The 16,013-nt window shown below is 42.4% G+C and overlaps 1 protein-coding gene across 5 annotated transcripts; it reads left to right on the top strand.

Annotated features, from left to right (window-relative positions):
* The first annotated feature begins 104 nt into the window (after positions 1–104).
* On the top strand, positions 105–16,013 carry ODR4 (odr-4 GPCR localization factor homolog). 5 transcript variants are annotated; one of them, XM_051625253.1, is made up of 14 exons: positions 105–174; positions 1,297–1,424; positions 1,827–1,958; positions 2,348–2,443; positions 2,585–2,691; positions 3,416–3,452; positions 3,565–3,705; positions 4,306–4,401; positions 4,884–4,949; positions 6,218–6,346; positions 7,000–7,090; positions 8,443–8,628; positions 13,512–13,604; positions 14,811–16,013. In XM_051625253.1, the coding sequence occupies exons 2-14, from the start codon at positions 1,326–1,328 to the stop codon at positions 14,876–14,878; spliced, it is 1,341 nt and encodes a 446-aa protein (XP_051481213.1). In that variant the 5' UTR covers positions 105–174; positions 1,297–1,325; the 3' UTR covers positions 14,879–16,013. The 5 variants fall into 5 exon arrangements, with proteins under 5 accessions (XP_051481213.1, XP_051481217.1, XP_051481216.1 ...); XM_051625255.1 differs by lacking the exon at positions 105–174 and adding an exon at positions 395–581; XM_051625254.1 differs by lacking the exon at positions 105–174 and adding an exon at positions 591–670.

Below are 16,013 nucleotides of genomic sequence, written 5' to 3'. Positions count from 1 at the left end.
GACTCGCCCCGGGACTCGCCCTCCCGCGGGGCCCGGCAGGCCCGAGGAGGCGCCGCCGCTTCCGCCCCTCCCGGGATGGCGGTGCTGGCCCCGCGCGGCGCCCGCCGATGACGTGTCGGTGACGTCACGCGCCGGCGCCGCTGCCCTCCCTCCCTCCCTGCGGGCCCGGGGCAGGTAGCGGCGGGATGGGGGGGGGGGGGGGGTTGGGGGGCTCCGGGGCCCCAGGGCCCCAGTTTCATCCCGGCCCTTCCCGGCGGGTTTTCCTCCCCGGCCGCTCCGCGGGGGCCCGGGCTGCTCGTGCTCTGTGGCTTCAGCGCCGCCCTGGCTCGTCGGTGCGGGCCCTCGGGGCGTCAGGCGGCTCCCGGAGGGGCCTGCAGGGCAGGGAGCGGTGCCGGGGTCCCGGGCTCTGCCCCCCCCGGGCTGCCCGTGGCAGCCGTGCCGGTGGCCTTGGGAGACACCGCGGGTGCCGGGCTCGGGATGCCGTAGGAGTTGGAACGGCAGCTGTGCCCGGCGTGTTTAAGCACAAACGTAGAATTCGGCAGGTCCTCATAAGAGAAACGGGAATGTGGAAATGTGCACTCGTACGTTCTGGCCTTTGGTGGAACGTGGTGCAGCTGGGAGTGGTTGCTTGGAGGCATCTGTGTGACTTGCCACCTGATTTCAGTGGCAGGTGTTTAAAATAGTTTGGTTTTTTCTCAAATTGGCATCACATACTTACACCTCTAGCACCGAGAGTTTTGTTTTGCTTTAAAAAATGAACTTGCAGGTTGTAAAACTGTCTTAACTATACTTGGTTGACAGGTAAAGTATCTATCAATTAAAAATGAATATGAGGAAAGGCTGAGGGAGCTGGGTCTCCTTAGCTTGGAGGAGACTGAGGGGCAACCTCATTCATGTTTACAAATATGTTAAGGGGAGTGTGGAGGACAGAGCCAGGCTCTTCTCAATGATGTCCAGTGACAGGACAAGGGGCAATGGGTGCAAACTGGAGCATGGGAGGTTCCATGTGAATATCAGGAAGAACTTCTTTGCTGTGAGAGTGACAGAGCCCTGGGACAGGCTGCCCAGAGAGGCTGTGGAGTCTCCTTCTCTGCAGACATTCAGACCCCCCTGGACACGTTCCTGTGTGATGTGCTCTGGGTGACCCTCCTCTGGCAGGGGGGTTGGGCTGGGTGATCTTTCCAGGTCCCTTCCAACCCCTGGGATTCTGTGAAAATGCTTGTGTGAGGTTTTATTTTCATGTAACTGGTGTAGCGCTCGTACATTCTTTGACTGGATACATTATTTGCTTTGTAGGTTGAAAGTATAACCTTAAACCTGCAACCATGGGTAGGACTTACTTTGTCGAGGAAGCCATTGGGCAGTATCTTTCAGACCTCAGCCCAAAATCAAAGCCTTATGTCACTGGCCTGTTAATAGGGCAGGTAAGTGTGAAATATTTCTAGTATGTTCCTTTCATTCGTGGATGAAGGGGGAAGATTTGCCTTAATCACCTGGGATAAGTCCATTAAACATTGAGCTTGTGTGGTGCAGGAGGGTGGTTGTATGACCAGAAGGGATTTCTGTAAAGGGTTTGCAATATCAACCAGCAACTCAAGTCTTGTAAAATCATTGTGTGAAAGATGCAACCACAGGAAGAATCAAAACTCGTGAGGTTAAACCTTATCCCTGAGCAAGGCTTTAAAGCCAAGGCAAGTTCATGATGGAGTTCTTGTACCAGCTTGCTGCAGGGTTCAGTGCTCCCTGCTGCAAAGCAGACCTTGCTGTGTCACTCAGGCTCAGGACCAGCCTCATGCTCTGTTTGCTTATCTTGGTGGTCTTGGAAGTGTTCCCCCCAAAGAGACTACGTGATCCGGGCCGTCCGCACGCCTCCCAGGGAGGAGCAGAGGGAAGGCAGCAGTGCTCCTCCAACACTGGCATCCCTGGATGAGGAGTGGATAACCACCCATGCCAGCCAGGTAGCACAGCAGGACCTCTTTGTGGGGGGCTGGGAGGAGCAGGGAGGAAATAAGGCTTTGAAAAGCTGTTTCAACACTTGTGTCATTTCAAGCCTTTTTCACAAAGTGAAAGAACCTTCCTAGTCGGGCTAGGTGCAGATATTTCACACCAAAATATCTGTATTGTTTTCCAAGTTTATGATGAAATGGAGACTGGATAGGACTGAAGCAAGAAAATTTGTCAGGTGCTGTGTTGCTGTTTCACAGGAGCCTCTAAGTGAAAAACAACCTTGCTTAGTTAATTTCTGCTCTTAATGCATCCTTAGCTCCTTAGAAATTTCTGATACATCAAGTTACCTGGTTGCAAGGTCTCTGATTCCTACTGACACGTGGTCATTTCCTTTTTGAAGGTTTCTAGGATGCTTCCTGGGGGCCTGCTAGTGCTTGGGGTGTTTATCATTGCAACTCCAGAGCTGTCAAAGGACAGTCAGAACACTTTGCGCAGGGTGAGTAGACTTCCTGCTGGGAAGACAGGACTGTGCTTAATTATGATATCACTGACTTACAGCTGCAGTGCAATAGTAATTTCCAGGAATTACAAGGCATTATTTTTTATGAAAAATCCATAATGCTTTCTTCATCTGTAGCTAATCTTCTCAGTGGAGAAGTCCTTGAGTAAAAGGCGGCTCTGGAAGCCTGCTGAGGAGGAGGTCTCAGACAGAGCAGCTCTTCAGATTTGTGCTGCTACAAAGAAGTATCCTTTGCAAGCAAGGTTTATCCACTGAGACTGCTACCACCAACTTTGTTTCTCTCGTTTTTTCTGACTAAATAATTAATTGGGAGGGGAAAGTTATTTTGAGTTCAGATAGGCACAGAGCAGTAAGTTGAAACCTTAGAGTTCTCTGATTAGCCATGGGTAAGACCATTGACCCTCTTATCCTTGCAGAGTTTCCCTTCTGTCTTCCTGTGAGGCTTGTGTGTGTGGTGGCATCAAACTCTGTCATCTCCAGGCAGTTCTGGTTTGTGTGAGTTGATTAAAACATCCAGAATCCTGCATAGCTTCTGTTCCAGACACTCCTGGTAGGGAAGCAGGGAGGGAGCAGGCATGTGGGATCTGTCCTGATACTGCAGAAGAGTGCTGGGTCTGTTGAAAATGAGGTAATAGGAGAGAAAGCAGGGCTTGCCTCAGAGGGGTGAGTGAGAGGAGGACAAATTGCAACTTGGTACCTTGGTGGTTGTCCCTGTCAGTACCTGGTGATCCTCATGTACTTGTAAGAGATGAGGCAGCAGCACTGTGCTAGCTGGAGTTTACAGTCAAACGTTTGTCCCCTTCTTTACACTAATGGAAGGTGACAGCTTTCTTCAGAGCATAGATAAGTTCAACAAAGAAGTTAAGTAAAGGATAAAGTTAATTATGAATTGTTCTTACTGGCTTTTTTTTTTGCTTTTCACCTGATCTTTTTCTTAAAGTAGCAAAGAGTAGTTTGCCGAACCTATGACGTGCAGGATCCAAAGGTAAGTTCATCATCCTGTGGATCAGGCACAGCTGGCAATGTTTCAGGAAGAGCTCTCTGTTTGAGGTCTACTGTGCTGTGTACAGGTGCTTTTTGCTTATTTCTGCTCTTAGAGCTCAGCTAAACCAGCAGACTGGAAATACCAGAGTGCTCTGTCTGCTTCCTGGCCAGCTTTGGACTGCACAGTCAATGTTAATATTCACATTCCACTTCTGGCCACTTCGCCCAACCACGACTTGGAGAAGAATACCAAGGTAACTGACCAGCTGCACTAGTCATCTGCTTGGTCCCCATACTGCTTTTTCTATTGAAAATTAGGAAGATTCAATTACTGTGAGGAGTAGAGGAGTAGGACTAATCAGCAAAGCATATTTGGTAGTCATTCCTCTTCTAAATGCAATTTGAGGTTACTGTGAGGCATTCGTAGTATAAAAACTGCAGATAGCTTTTTGTCTGCAGTGCCTACTGTTGACAGTTGCCTTTGCTCAAAGTTACTAAGCAATTGTCATGATTATTCCAACTAAAGTCTCTTCTGCCTCACCTAGTGAAGGGTTCCATCCAATCAGAGCAGGGGGCACGAGGTGCTTTTAATGGGAATTGTCTTTCAGTGGCCTGCATCCTTCTGTACAAAAATCACATCTTGTCTCTTAATGGGTATATTCTGGACATGATGCTTTTAAGATTTAGCTTTGGGAAAAGTTAGAGACAGATTTTTTCAGAAGCTTTAAAACTCTCTCAACATAACTACTGAAGCATGTGCTTCAATAACTGTTAGCAGGATACTGTCCAGCTCCTTTAGTGAAATTCTCTTTCCTCCTTCTTACAAGATTTTTCTGTTCTCACTTTTCTAAAAGAATGGATTAAATCGATGGTCGAAACAAATAGAAGAGGGTGTCTTTCTGATCAATGGACAAGTTAAAAGTGATGATGCAGAGCTGCTGGAAGGGCAGGTGAGTACCACACAACAAGGTATCAGACTCTAGCAGATGTGTAGTTAGGAATTCCAGTGTGATAAAGCCCTGGCTGAGATGTTGGCCATACAATTTTTGTTGATCTCATTGGCCTGTTTCAGTAACTAATGTGCAGGACTGTTTGTGTTCATGTCTTCATTGCTGCAACTTCCTTCTTCCTTTGGCAATGGGAAGTCTGACTCAAAATGTTCCTGTGCTGTCTCCTCATCACAGACATGACCAAGGTGTGAATATAGGTGGTGAGATTTTGAAGGCCTACGTATGTCTAAACATTTAACAAAGAGTGGAAAGACTTTGATGAATTCATCTCTTCTTTTAGTTTTGTAATTCTATTCTCATGGCTGTTTTCTCTGTGCCATTTTTCTCTCTTTAAAGCTAGAAACTAGGGCACATATTATTTAATGGGGAGATTTTGGTTCAGGGAGACTTTTCATGGCAGACTGTTTTCTTTTCCCCATCAGAAAAAGTTAAGAGGAAATATTCAATCCAGCACTCAGTTCTCTGATGTGAAAGTTCTGACACAGCTGGTAAGTATTGAGGGGTTTGTCAAGTATAACTTCTGTTACCTATAAAATAGAATAAAAAATAAAAGAACATTCTCAATTACTGTCTAGAAATCCCGGTTACATTGTCTAAGCCTTTTTATTCCCCCTGTGGCTATTCCCTGTGGAGCTGTGGATGGGTTGGCATCTTTGGTGTCTTTGGGAATTCCTGCCTTGTCTAAGAATTGCAGCTGCAAGGAAGGTTTGATAAACTGCTTACAGAAATGAACCCACAAATGAGTTCATGTGATGGTTCCTGTGTGTGCCTGCAAACCTTGGTTTCAAGGTGACTTTGCATTGTCCTGAGGTCCAAAATGGTCTCCATGCTTCTCCTTGCCACAGGTAGCTGTGGGCACTTGCTTGAGTGCTTCTGTTAGAAGCTCCTCACTAGTGTTGGATGGAGGTGCAGGTCCTGTGAGCTGGATCTCATGGAGATGCAGGGTCTGTGTCAGGAGTGTCCTCTCTACCAGAGGTTGTTCTGGTCAAACCCTGCTCTAGGTGTCTAGTCCTAGAGTCCAGTTGTGTCCAGGCATGTTTTGTAGGCTTCTTGCACAGCACAGGCCATCCTGTTTCCTCAGGTACTTGTTCTATTTAGCAAAACTCTTAGAAATGTATAAGATGCCCTTTTAAAGACCTGATGAGTATCTCAGCTTTTGTTGTTGGTTTGTTTCAATGTTTGATTGCCTCAGAGAAAAGACAGCTTTTTATTTTGGCAGTAGTTTAAGCAGTTCCTGTGGAAGTTACACATTCCAGGTGTTGCCTTAGAGTGCCCCCACAACACATTCATTGTGGTAATGAGGGCAAGTATTTCTAGGCAACAGTTTGACACAGTCTAATTGTGAGCACATTTATAGTTTGGTACTGACAGATGGGATGACTCTCAGGACCCTAAGTGGTGCTGGCTATATAGGAAACATACAGACTTGTTTCCAAAGAATTGTCTTAAGAAGTAGTCTAGATTGCAATGCTATTATTAGCCACAAGCCACTTGCCTGCAAAGTTTTACAAGTCTTGTAGTTACAAATACTTACATTGCAAGAAATGAAAGGTCTGGAAAAGTAAATACATTTTCCACAGTGGAAAAGGAGAGAGGTTTTCAGTCTTATCTAACAAAAAAAAAAAATAAATAAAAAAAAAAATTAGAGGTTATATGTAAACATCTTAATGTATGCTGTTAATTTCCCAGATCTGTTGTTACTTGTGCTGCAAGTGCCTTGGTAACAAGATAAAGCTGAAACATGTTTATTTTTCAGTCCCAGGGTTCAAGTCAAAGATCAACAGCTACAGTCCAGGTCTGCAGTGGCTCCATAAATCTCAAAGGTGCTGTGAAATGCAGAGCCTACATCCATAACAACAAGCCCAAAGTGAAAGAAGCTATTCAGGTAGTGAAGAGGTGGTTAATTCACCAGAAGCATTTTTCTGAAATACAGTGAATTTGTCATTCTGGTTTTTCTTTGTCAAAATGATGTGATCTAAACTGGTGTCAGTGTGTTCATCCCCTTGCACGTTGGGATTGTTTTGGAAACCATCTGGGTGTGTATGTGGTGGATTCAGTCCTGTTTTCACTTCTGGCAGCTCTGTCTGTAATCTTGCTAGGGCTGCTCTTTCGTGAATCTTTGCACAAATTGTCAAAGTCTTGAGGCTTTGAAGAGCTTTCTGAACATGAAGAGACAGTCACAGATTATTTTTGTATGTGTGGAGGGAAAACACAGCTATGTTCAGTGATTTCCCACCCCCCAAGCTTATTGAACGTTGTGATTCTGTTTGTTTTTAATGGTAATACCTGGAATTTGTCAGTTCATATTCTAACAATACTCACATTTTCCTCAGCTTTTCACATTTATTTTCTTGCTTTTTAAAATTTCAGTTCTTTTGATGTTAGCTTTATTGGACTTTCTTGAATTCTCTTCAGAGCTTTTATTTTCTGGGAAAAAATATTCTTTCAACATGGGCTAGACCTAGGAGGGAATTCTTCTGTTTCTTACTAATCAAAAACTTTGCAAATGCTACTGATGTTTTTGCTTTGTTCTTGCAGGCTTTGAAAAGAGACATCATAAACACATTGAGTGACCGGTGTGAAATACTGTTTGAAGATCTGATTATAAATGAAGGACCTCACAAAAAAAGTAGGAATTAAAAAAAAAAAACAACAAAACTATCTTACATTTGCAGTGAATTTTGCTGGGTGTAGAAAATCCTGCTGGTTTACTGAAGCTCCAGGATGGTTACAGCAGATGAACAGCAAGTGGCACGATTGCTGTTCGGCAGCCGTGGCTTTTTCTTAAATCTGGACAATTTCTGTCAAGTTCAGATGGGTTCTTTGGCATCACAGCTTTCACAATGAGTTTGTGTTCAGTACTCATGCCCATAAATTGCAATTTTTGCTTCTTTCTCAGTGATCAGAGATTTTGACATTTTCAAAAATTCAGCAGTTGAAACTCCTGTCACTGAAGTTTTAACTATAACTTGCACATTTTAAATTGTAAATATGTATCATTTGTGTTGTCTCTGTCCCCTAACTTATCTCTCTTCATCAAATACTATTGTACAGGCTCTGTGCCTTTTAAGGAAGCAGATCTTTCAGCACCATGAATAATTGCTGGGTTGCATTAGCTGGTGTTTCACAGACCACTGGGCTGTGGCCATATCACAATGCAAATTAATCTGATGAAAGTAAAATTTCTGTCATGATGGTACTAAAAATCAGGGGATACATGCTAAGACCAGCTCTCCTAGCTCAGGCTGGCTGATTCTTTAAACTGCAGTGGAATCAAGTTACCTTCTTGTTGCTGTGTTTGTTTTTTGGTGTGTGTTGTTTTTTTTAAAACCAAATATTAGTCAACTGATGTGTCAAATTGAAGATCTTATGTAAAGGAAAGCCTTTTTCAGAGGTGCTATCTTTGGTAGTGATTTTAGAAAAGAAACAAAAGAAATGGGAGCGGGTTGATTGTGTAAGGAAAAACGGCTCATGTTCAGAAGGAGCCTTTACTTTAGGGTGTTGTGGTTTGTTTTGGTATTGGCCGACTAACCCAGCCATGACTTCAACTTGTCAGTTGTGTGCAGTTTTTAGTTTTCCTCGTCAGGTGGCACTAGAACTTCGTGGCTTTGTGCGTTTGCAGTCCGTGGTGTTGAAATAACCTGCTGCTCTGTACATGCTCCCATCTGCAGTCTTTCCCAGAGATCTTGTGCTAGTCATTCTAAACGTGAAAAAAGCTCTGTTTAACATTTTATGGTCTGTTTTGGAGCTCTCTTGAGTATTTCTGGAAAGACTAATGTAAGAACATAAATCAATGCAATCGCAGCCCAAACTTGCATCAAACTGTAACAACTAAACAAGCTGTGCCTGAAACCAGGATTTTACATGGAAACCTTGAGCAGTTCTTTTGCAATAGCTTTATCTTTATGGCCAGAGATTAGTGAGGAATCTTATCCTAACTGGCAAGGCCTTTATTTGGATGGTATTTCTTCCCTCTTTTAGGTTTTGAGAGGGAATATCATGTCTTACCTCAAAGACTGTTTGTCCCAGTGGCTGGATCCAGCGTGATGCTCAGTGACTACAAGTTTGGTGATGAGGCTGCTGGAGAAATTCAGGAGCGTTTTGTTGAAATGCTGGATCAGTCTGTGCAAGCTGAAGATCTCTACATAGCAGAGGAGATGAGCACAGGTAAACACAGCCCCAGAACCAGGACAGACTGCAGCATAGAGTACAAAAACCTTGACTAATGGCTTAGGCCAGTTTTATCCCAACAAGGGTGTGCTTAGATTTAACTTACTTTGTATCAAGCTCTAAGGGCTTATATCAGCCTAGTTACAGTTTAGATAGATCTGTGAAAACTTGTTGCTGTGTTCAGCTTGGAACAGGCCTCTTTTTCTCCTCTCGGGTATTTGCTCTTTTCATTGCCTTGTCTCTGCAGCTCATGAGCTGCAGGAGGTGCACAAATACATGGTTAGACAAGGTTTGCTTCCATTGCTCAACACCTGTGTTAGAGGAGATCCTAGATGGGCAGATGAACTGTAAGAGAAACCTCTAAAGCTTTATCTTCTGGTTACTTTTTAGTAGTTCAACTTTGCTGGTCTAAGAGCTCAGTTGCTTTGATACTACTTAGAATAAGTTAGAAGTTGAGAGCTGAAGTCAAATCTATTGTTTTTTCACTCCGTTAAAAAGACATATATAGTCTGTGTCTTTCAGGAAGTTCTCATGCTAAAACCTGACTTTTTAAAAAATACAAAGTACATTTCTTTGTTCTGAGTGTTTTAATTTATGTATTAAATGCAGTGCCAAAACCAGGGGTTGTTTATGATTCACTCAAAATGGAAAGAAAATTGAGAGAGCTTTTCTTTTTCTACTGAATGTCTTATGTCTGATTATGAGACTGTTCTATTCCTTCTAATACACATATTTTGCTATAATTTATCAACTTCCTTTTTCTGAATCTTTCTGATTTGTATAATTTCCTGTTGTTTGTTGGTTCATTTTTTTCCCATGTGGCTTTTAACTTAATGTAGGAGTCAAATCTGTAGCTGAAATCCATCTGATAATACTTTTTGTGATCTTATGGAAGAGATTTCTTTTCTCCCCCCATCAGCATGAATATGAGCTGCAGGTTAATTAAAAAAATAATCTAACACTCTATTTCTCAGATAAGAGCTGTGGCCACTTTTTGATGTTGGTGTTTAGGGACAAAAAAATGGGAAATGTAGCCATGAGCTTGCTGTGTAGGGAGAGCTGTGGTCACTGATACTCTACTTGAGCTATTTGGAGGGTTTTTTGAGTTTCTTCATTTCAGAGCTAATCATGAATTCTTATGTCTTTCTAAGTTAATCAGTTTTCTTTTAGCTAAATGTGTTAGCTGTGAATCTGTCTCATTACCTGGAGAAGTACAAGATGTCTGTAGCTCACAAACCTCAAGAAAACAGGAAAGCCAATAAAAAATCTCTCTTGTATTATAAAACTTTAATAATCTTAAAGCTAATTATCACTGAGCTTTAAGGAATTAATATAACTTAGGGAGGCAAAGGGAGACTGTTGTAGCAGTGGAGATGGGTGTGGGAGGGAAGATGATTCAGTTCAGCTTTATTACTTATGTAAGGATGTGTGATCCAGAGGGAGGAAGAAAGCACGACTGGAGGGACAGCAACACCTCACAGGGCCTGGTGCCAGTGACAGGTGTGAAGTGATGCCCAGGCAGCTCACAAAATGAGCTGATGTCTTCTTGGAGCTGGTTACAGAGTTGGGTGTTTGGGGTATATTTGTTGATATTTTGCCAGTGTAAATGAAAGTAAGAGCATAGCAGAGGAGAGAGGAAAAACATACCAAGAGGATTTCAGAAAAAATTGAGAGACTGGTCTTGTCCCAGTGAGCACCATAAAGCTTGTCTGGAGAATGAGTTCTGTTAATAGTGATGATGGCAATAATGCCAGTGGGGCAACACTGGTCCATTGTGGTAATTACTAATGTTACAGCATCACTAACTTGTGTTTTATTACAATCACAAGTTATTTATACACTTTTTAATGCCAGGAAGGCCCTTTTAGAAATCAGACCTGTTAGCTGTATAAGAAAAGTGTTCTGTGTCGTAAGAAAAAGCATTAGTTTTGCAATTTGGTTTTTTATTGGTCCCTTGGTACAAAGCATCAAAGTATTGCTGTAAACAGGTTTTTGTGGCACACAGAGTTGGAGGTTTCCCCTGGGGCAGGGATTTGTCAGTGCATCATTCCAGTTTGGGTGGCATTTGTTGTTTCTCAAGGCTTAGCAGTGTCTTTATTAGTAATAGTCATCATTCAGTAGTGGTATGAAAATCAGTTTGTAGTGAATTTTGGCATCAGCCTTTCTGTTTGTATCAAAATTCCTGTGGGCTGAGGCAGCAACCTTGAATTAACTGGAAATGCTGTCCATAGTGAAGCTCTGGGGAGAGTGTGCTGATAAAAAAAGTTGTTTAAAATTCAAAAACATGAGCATTTAAAATATTTTTTCCTTGCTCTTTAAAATAAACACTGTGGAAGAAGAAGAGAATCTAATCAGCACAGCCCAAAGTTTTATGTTTAAGCAGCTTGTAGTCAAAACATATGAAGGTATTTTGAGAAGGTCAGTTTTATGTGCTTACTTGGTACAGCCTCTGCTGCTGTCTCCTACAGTTCTATTCTCTTGATTCCTTGTACAACTCTGCAGTGGGGTCACTGCTGGGTCACGCTTTAAAATTGTTACATGGAGAATAGAAAGTAAAACCTGAGCTATTTATAATTGAAAGGTATAAATAGCTCTAACACTGCAGTCTCAAGGCATTAGGGCTTTATGAGAAGCAACTGAAAGCTGCCTCTGTGATGGGCTTTACTAAATCCCTGCTTGGTGCAGGGGTTGGGGTGTTAAATACCCCGAGTGGATAAACATAAATAAGACTCCAGTAATGGTAGTCACTTCCCTGTCTTTGTTAGCAAATGGAATAATTAAAGATTCATAAAATTGGAAAGCATCTGCTTTTGAAAACTCTTTGTGTGATTTATGCTACAGCTGCTTGTTCAAACACAAGTCTCCATAACTTGATGGCAACTAAGTAGCTCAAGGCTGTTGCTTTCTTTTTTGCTTCTTTCCTCTTGTTTCTTTTTCTTTTTTTCCCTGAGCAAGTGAGCATTGCTGCCTTGATGTGCAGCTTCAAAAGCTGCCTACAGAGAAGTGTGACAGTTCTTAGGAAGATGCACAGAAACACAGTCAGAGGGCACAAGCTCTCCTACTTGCTCATCAGAACTAAAGCAGACCTGCTGGATCTAGACTTCAAAGGCGACCCAAGAAATGTGGTCAGCTCCTCTAAAAGTGACTTGTTATTTTAGGGCATTGAAAACTCTGTTAAGTAGTTTGGAGAGAATGTGGCTCTTGGGTACTTAAAATGCCATCTTGCATCAATAGTTGATTTACTCTAGTTGAAGATTTCTGCTCCTAGTTTAGGCTAATGAGGGTGTGTTTTCCTTTGCACAGAAGAACTAGTGATGAAACCAGGGCCTCATTGTGGACCAGATAATTGCCCTTCAGAAAAGCACCCCTTGCACTGAAATGTTGTGTCCTTATTTTTAATTTGTGTCTGTGCAGCTTGCAGGGACATCTCAAAGGGACTTTATACTTCATGTGTATGAGCGTGTACATCTATGACTTGCTATCCTGTAAAGTTTCATATTGGACAGTTAGGAATTGCTCTGTTGTAATGCATCCTGTACAAAGTCAGCAGGTTCAGGGATCAAAATGGCTAAAGACAGGTCCTCAATGTCTAGTGGGGGTGCTCTTGTGTAACAACAGGTCTTGTGTAAGTTTGACTTAAGAGTTCAAAGACACCCAGGCACATGACTCATCTTATGGCAGAAGCAACTTTTCTGATCACACCTCTAGATTATACATTTCCTCTATAGCTAATTATATGATAGAGAAAGTACTTTTCCACGACTAATTTTCCCAGGAATCATACACTATATGACTTGTATAGGTGATTGGCAGCCCCTCTGTGGAAACAGAGCATTATAGACTGCTAAAACCTGCTGTCTGGTCCTGCTGTGGGTTTTTCTTCATCTTCTGAATATGAACAGTCTGTCAGTCTTTTTTTCTCAGCATGTGGATTCTGTTCTTTCCAAAGACATCCAGGACACTTTCTCTCCCTGTTTACTTGTCCAGAAGATACCTGCAATAGTAGCTACTGCATTGTTATCAGGGACTTCTGACACGTGGTGCCTTAGCAAACTCTCCTGGGACCAGGAATGCAGACTTGGCCCTCCATCACTGAACTGCCTAGTCCAAAGCATGCTTGCTCTGTGGGGGATAAATGAACCAGTGCAACCAGAAGGCTCAAGATTAATCTCTTTCCTCCCGTTCTCTAACAAGCTGGCTGTAGCCACGTGGTTAGGGGAATCTTTGCAAAGGAAATAGATATATCTGGGTTTGAATCCCATCAGGTCTGTCACACCCTGGCTGAGCAGCCCAAGGATTTAGTAGCTATTCCAGAGGGGAATGTGTGTGTCCTCTATGCCTGCCCTGAAAGTGTCATTTTGAGAGATCTTCAAAAAGTAATTTCTGTGCTTTGAAAAAAAGCATTTCTAGCTCTTGGGTAGTGACATGATCCTGGGCTCGCTCTGTTGGTGGCAGTGGGTTTTGCATGTGGCCTGAACTCAGCACAAATGGCTTTGAAGGGAAAACGTTGATCTTGGAAGGTGGTTGATGGTTCATTTTGGTGGTTCCCTCTCAGAGCAGTCACGTTGTCCCCAGGGTATGTGTAGGGGGTTGGGTATGTTACTCTGGAAGCAGGGTGTGGAAAATGAGTTTTAGAAGAGGAACTCCCTCCAAAATGTATTTTTCCTCTTTATTTCTACTCCTCCAGCCATACAGAACAGTTTAGCACTAGGCTGTTGCTACTATATCATTTCTATGGCAATGAACTGGGTTTTTTCCTACCATAAATGTTACTTTATAAAGTTGATAGGAAGTTCTTGGCCTTTTGCATGAATTCAGCTGTAAACCACAACTGTTGTTTTTTTACCTGGTATTTACTTCTTTGCTTGATTTCCATGCAGTTGATATTTGTCCAGTTACTGGCACCGTGGATGACACAGAACAGAAACAAGTGACAAAAGCAACATTGCTGTTGAAGCTTCAACAAAACATGGGTATGTTGCTTCCCTGCTTTTGCTATGGCAGCCCAGAAGCTATGATGGGCTCTTTCAGTCCTGTTGGCTTCCACAGCATGATTAACTTGTGAGAGGAGCAGAAAAGTCTTAATCTGCACTGCTAACTTAGTGCAACGGCTCTTCTAAACTGAGACCCCATCTCAGTGCTGTAGGTGCAGGATGTTTCTGGGGAAGCAAGAGCCACAGCCCGCGGCTGGAACAAAGCCAGTCTTTGTATTTCAGCCTACAAGTCAATAAAAGGACTCATCATGTAGCTTGATTTATCTTTTTGGAGAGCTGCAGCTTCTGTAATTCCCTACTTGAAAGAACAATAACACAGCTGAATGGCTTTGACAGGTCGGCATCCATAAATTGGCCAGTGACTCACTAATCTTCCCCACCTGACAAATACACAGGGGCTTGGGTGCTAATTGTCAGCCTTAGGAAGCCAGGGAACACCCAGCCACAAAGCTTGTCTTTCAACTACAACTTCACGATACTCATTCATCCAGCTGTCAGGGATCTCTCTGCTCTCTCTGCTGTGAGCTTTGACTGGCTTTTCCTATTACAATGCAGTTAGACTTCAGTCAACAAAACAGTAACTTGTGTTTTCTATTAATTCTTAGAAGTAGGACATAGTAACTGGAAGATTAAAGAGCAGTAGCAGCAAATACGTGTTTGCTTTGGATATAAAAATGTTTTCCCTTGAATCATCAGTCAGGCCTTTGTTTTTTTGTGTGTCATCTGAGAAACAAGCACATTAATCAATAGGAAAATTGCTGTTGTGCTGCAGAGAGACTGACAGAGTTAGATGTAGTGCCATGCAAAAGAGAAAAAGCTTAACTGCTTTTCTTTCTCAAAGCTTAACACCTTTGTGTTTTTCTTCTGGTGAGATTCCTAGAATTAAGCAGTAGTGCAGAGTCAGTGTGTTATGGGCCAGGATGTGGCCAGGGCACTACAGAAGTAGGCAGTCAGCTGGCTTTCTGAAGGATCTTCCTTTGATCAGAAATGTCATGTGGAGCTTTTATCATTGATTATCTGACATCCTGCCTTTAGATTTAGGCTTAGCAGTGCTAGATGGGTTTTGGGGTGGCTGTTAGTTTCTCCTCCTGCTTGTCATTCACCTTGACCCTGCCCTCCACACCCTGCCTGCTGCTGCCTGTGCTGCCCTGGCCACTCACTGAGCAGTTTCCTTTCTTGTTCCAGGTGTGGTAATAGCAGCTGCTGTTGCAGTCTTTGCATCCATCTTCTCTTTCAATTACTTCAGTGATTAAGCTCAAGCAGCTGGAGCTTCATGGAAGTGTGGACCAGTGACAAGATGGAAACATCAGGGTTTCCTGTGTTAGTCATTAAGAACTGTTGCCTCAGTGCCACTGGTTAAATGTGCAATACAGATGGTAATGATTGGTTCAGTTACCTTGTTCCAGCATGCACTTCCTCTGTCAGGTAGAATCATGTGGTCACAATGTCAAGTAGAAGGTGAGTCAAGTTTACAAGAAACTAACCCTGTTGCTCTGCATAAATGAATGATAGCATTATTTTCTAGAAAGATCCCTTAAACAAATGTAGAACCTTGGTTTTCTTCCTACTTGCTGTTTTAATGCAAAATGCTACTGCTGGTGTTCTTCAGGCTATTGGTTAGATTAGCTTAGTTACCTGGTATGACAATTCTTGCTTTAAGGATTCCTATGCCAAGATAAATCTTACAGTTAATTGGGGAAAAATTAGATTTCATGAAGCCACATGCATTTATTTAGGTAATACTGGTTAACTAGCTTAATAGGTATACAAATAGTTTTTAGTAGTTTCATGACTAGACCAATTCAGCCTGTAAATACTTCAGTTTAAGACCTGAAGAACTCAGAAATCAATAAAATATGTAGAACTTGTGAGAAAGATAAATATATATATATATTTATTCCACCTTATACTCAGTGACTCTTGAGTTCTCTGTCCAGCTCTGATTCAATCATTTTCTGGGAATAACAACTATTTCAGCAGCAGCTTCATCTAGGCAGCCCTTGTGGATTAACTTGTAGACACAGGCAAGTTGTCAAAATTGTTTGCTAATCTGGATTTTTAGACTACAAACAGATAATTTTCAGTTATGAGAGATTTTTCTGGGCATGGTGAGTGGTTAACTAATGCTTGCTTGGAGGGTGGCAAGAGGAAGAAATACAACTAAGGTTAATAAAGATTATTCCTACATGAAATGCGATGTTTACTTGGATCTGAACTACAATAGAAAAGAATTCCAGATTTTAGGGCATTTTAGTATCACTGCAAATTTATTTTTTGTATAAAGGCACTGGAACAATAAGAAAAAATATAAATGCTTCAGTTCTAAAGCACAACCAAGGATGTACTGGGATGCTTTTAATAAAAGGAAACTGAGAAAGATGTCTTAAA

This window comes from Apus apus, chromosome 7 (assembly GCF_020740795.1).
Source record: "Apus apus isolate bApuApu2 chromosome 7, bApuApu2.pri.cur, whole genome shotgun sequence".
NCBI lineage: Eukaryota > Metazoa > Chordata > Aves > Apodiformes > Apodidae > Apus > Apus apus.
Note: the sequence above shows the minus strand (reverse complement) of the source record. Positions and strands in the feature narration are given on the sequence as shown.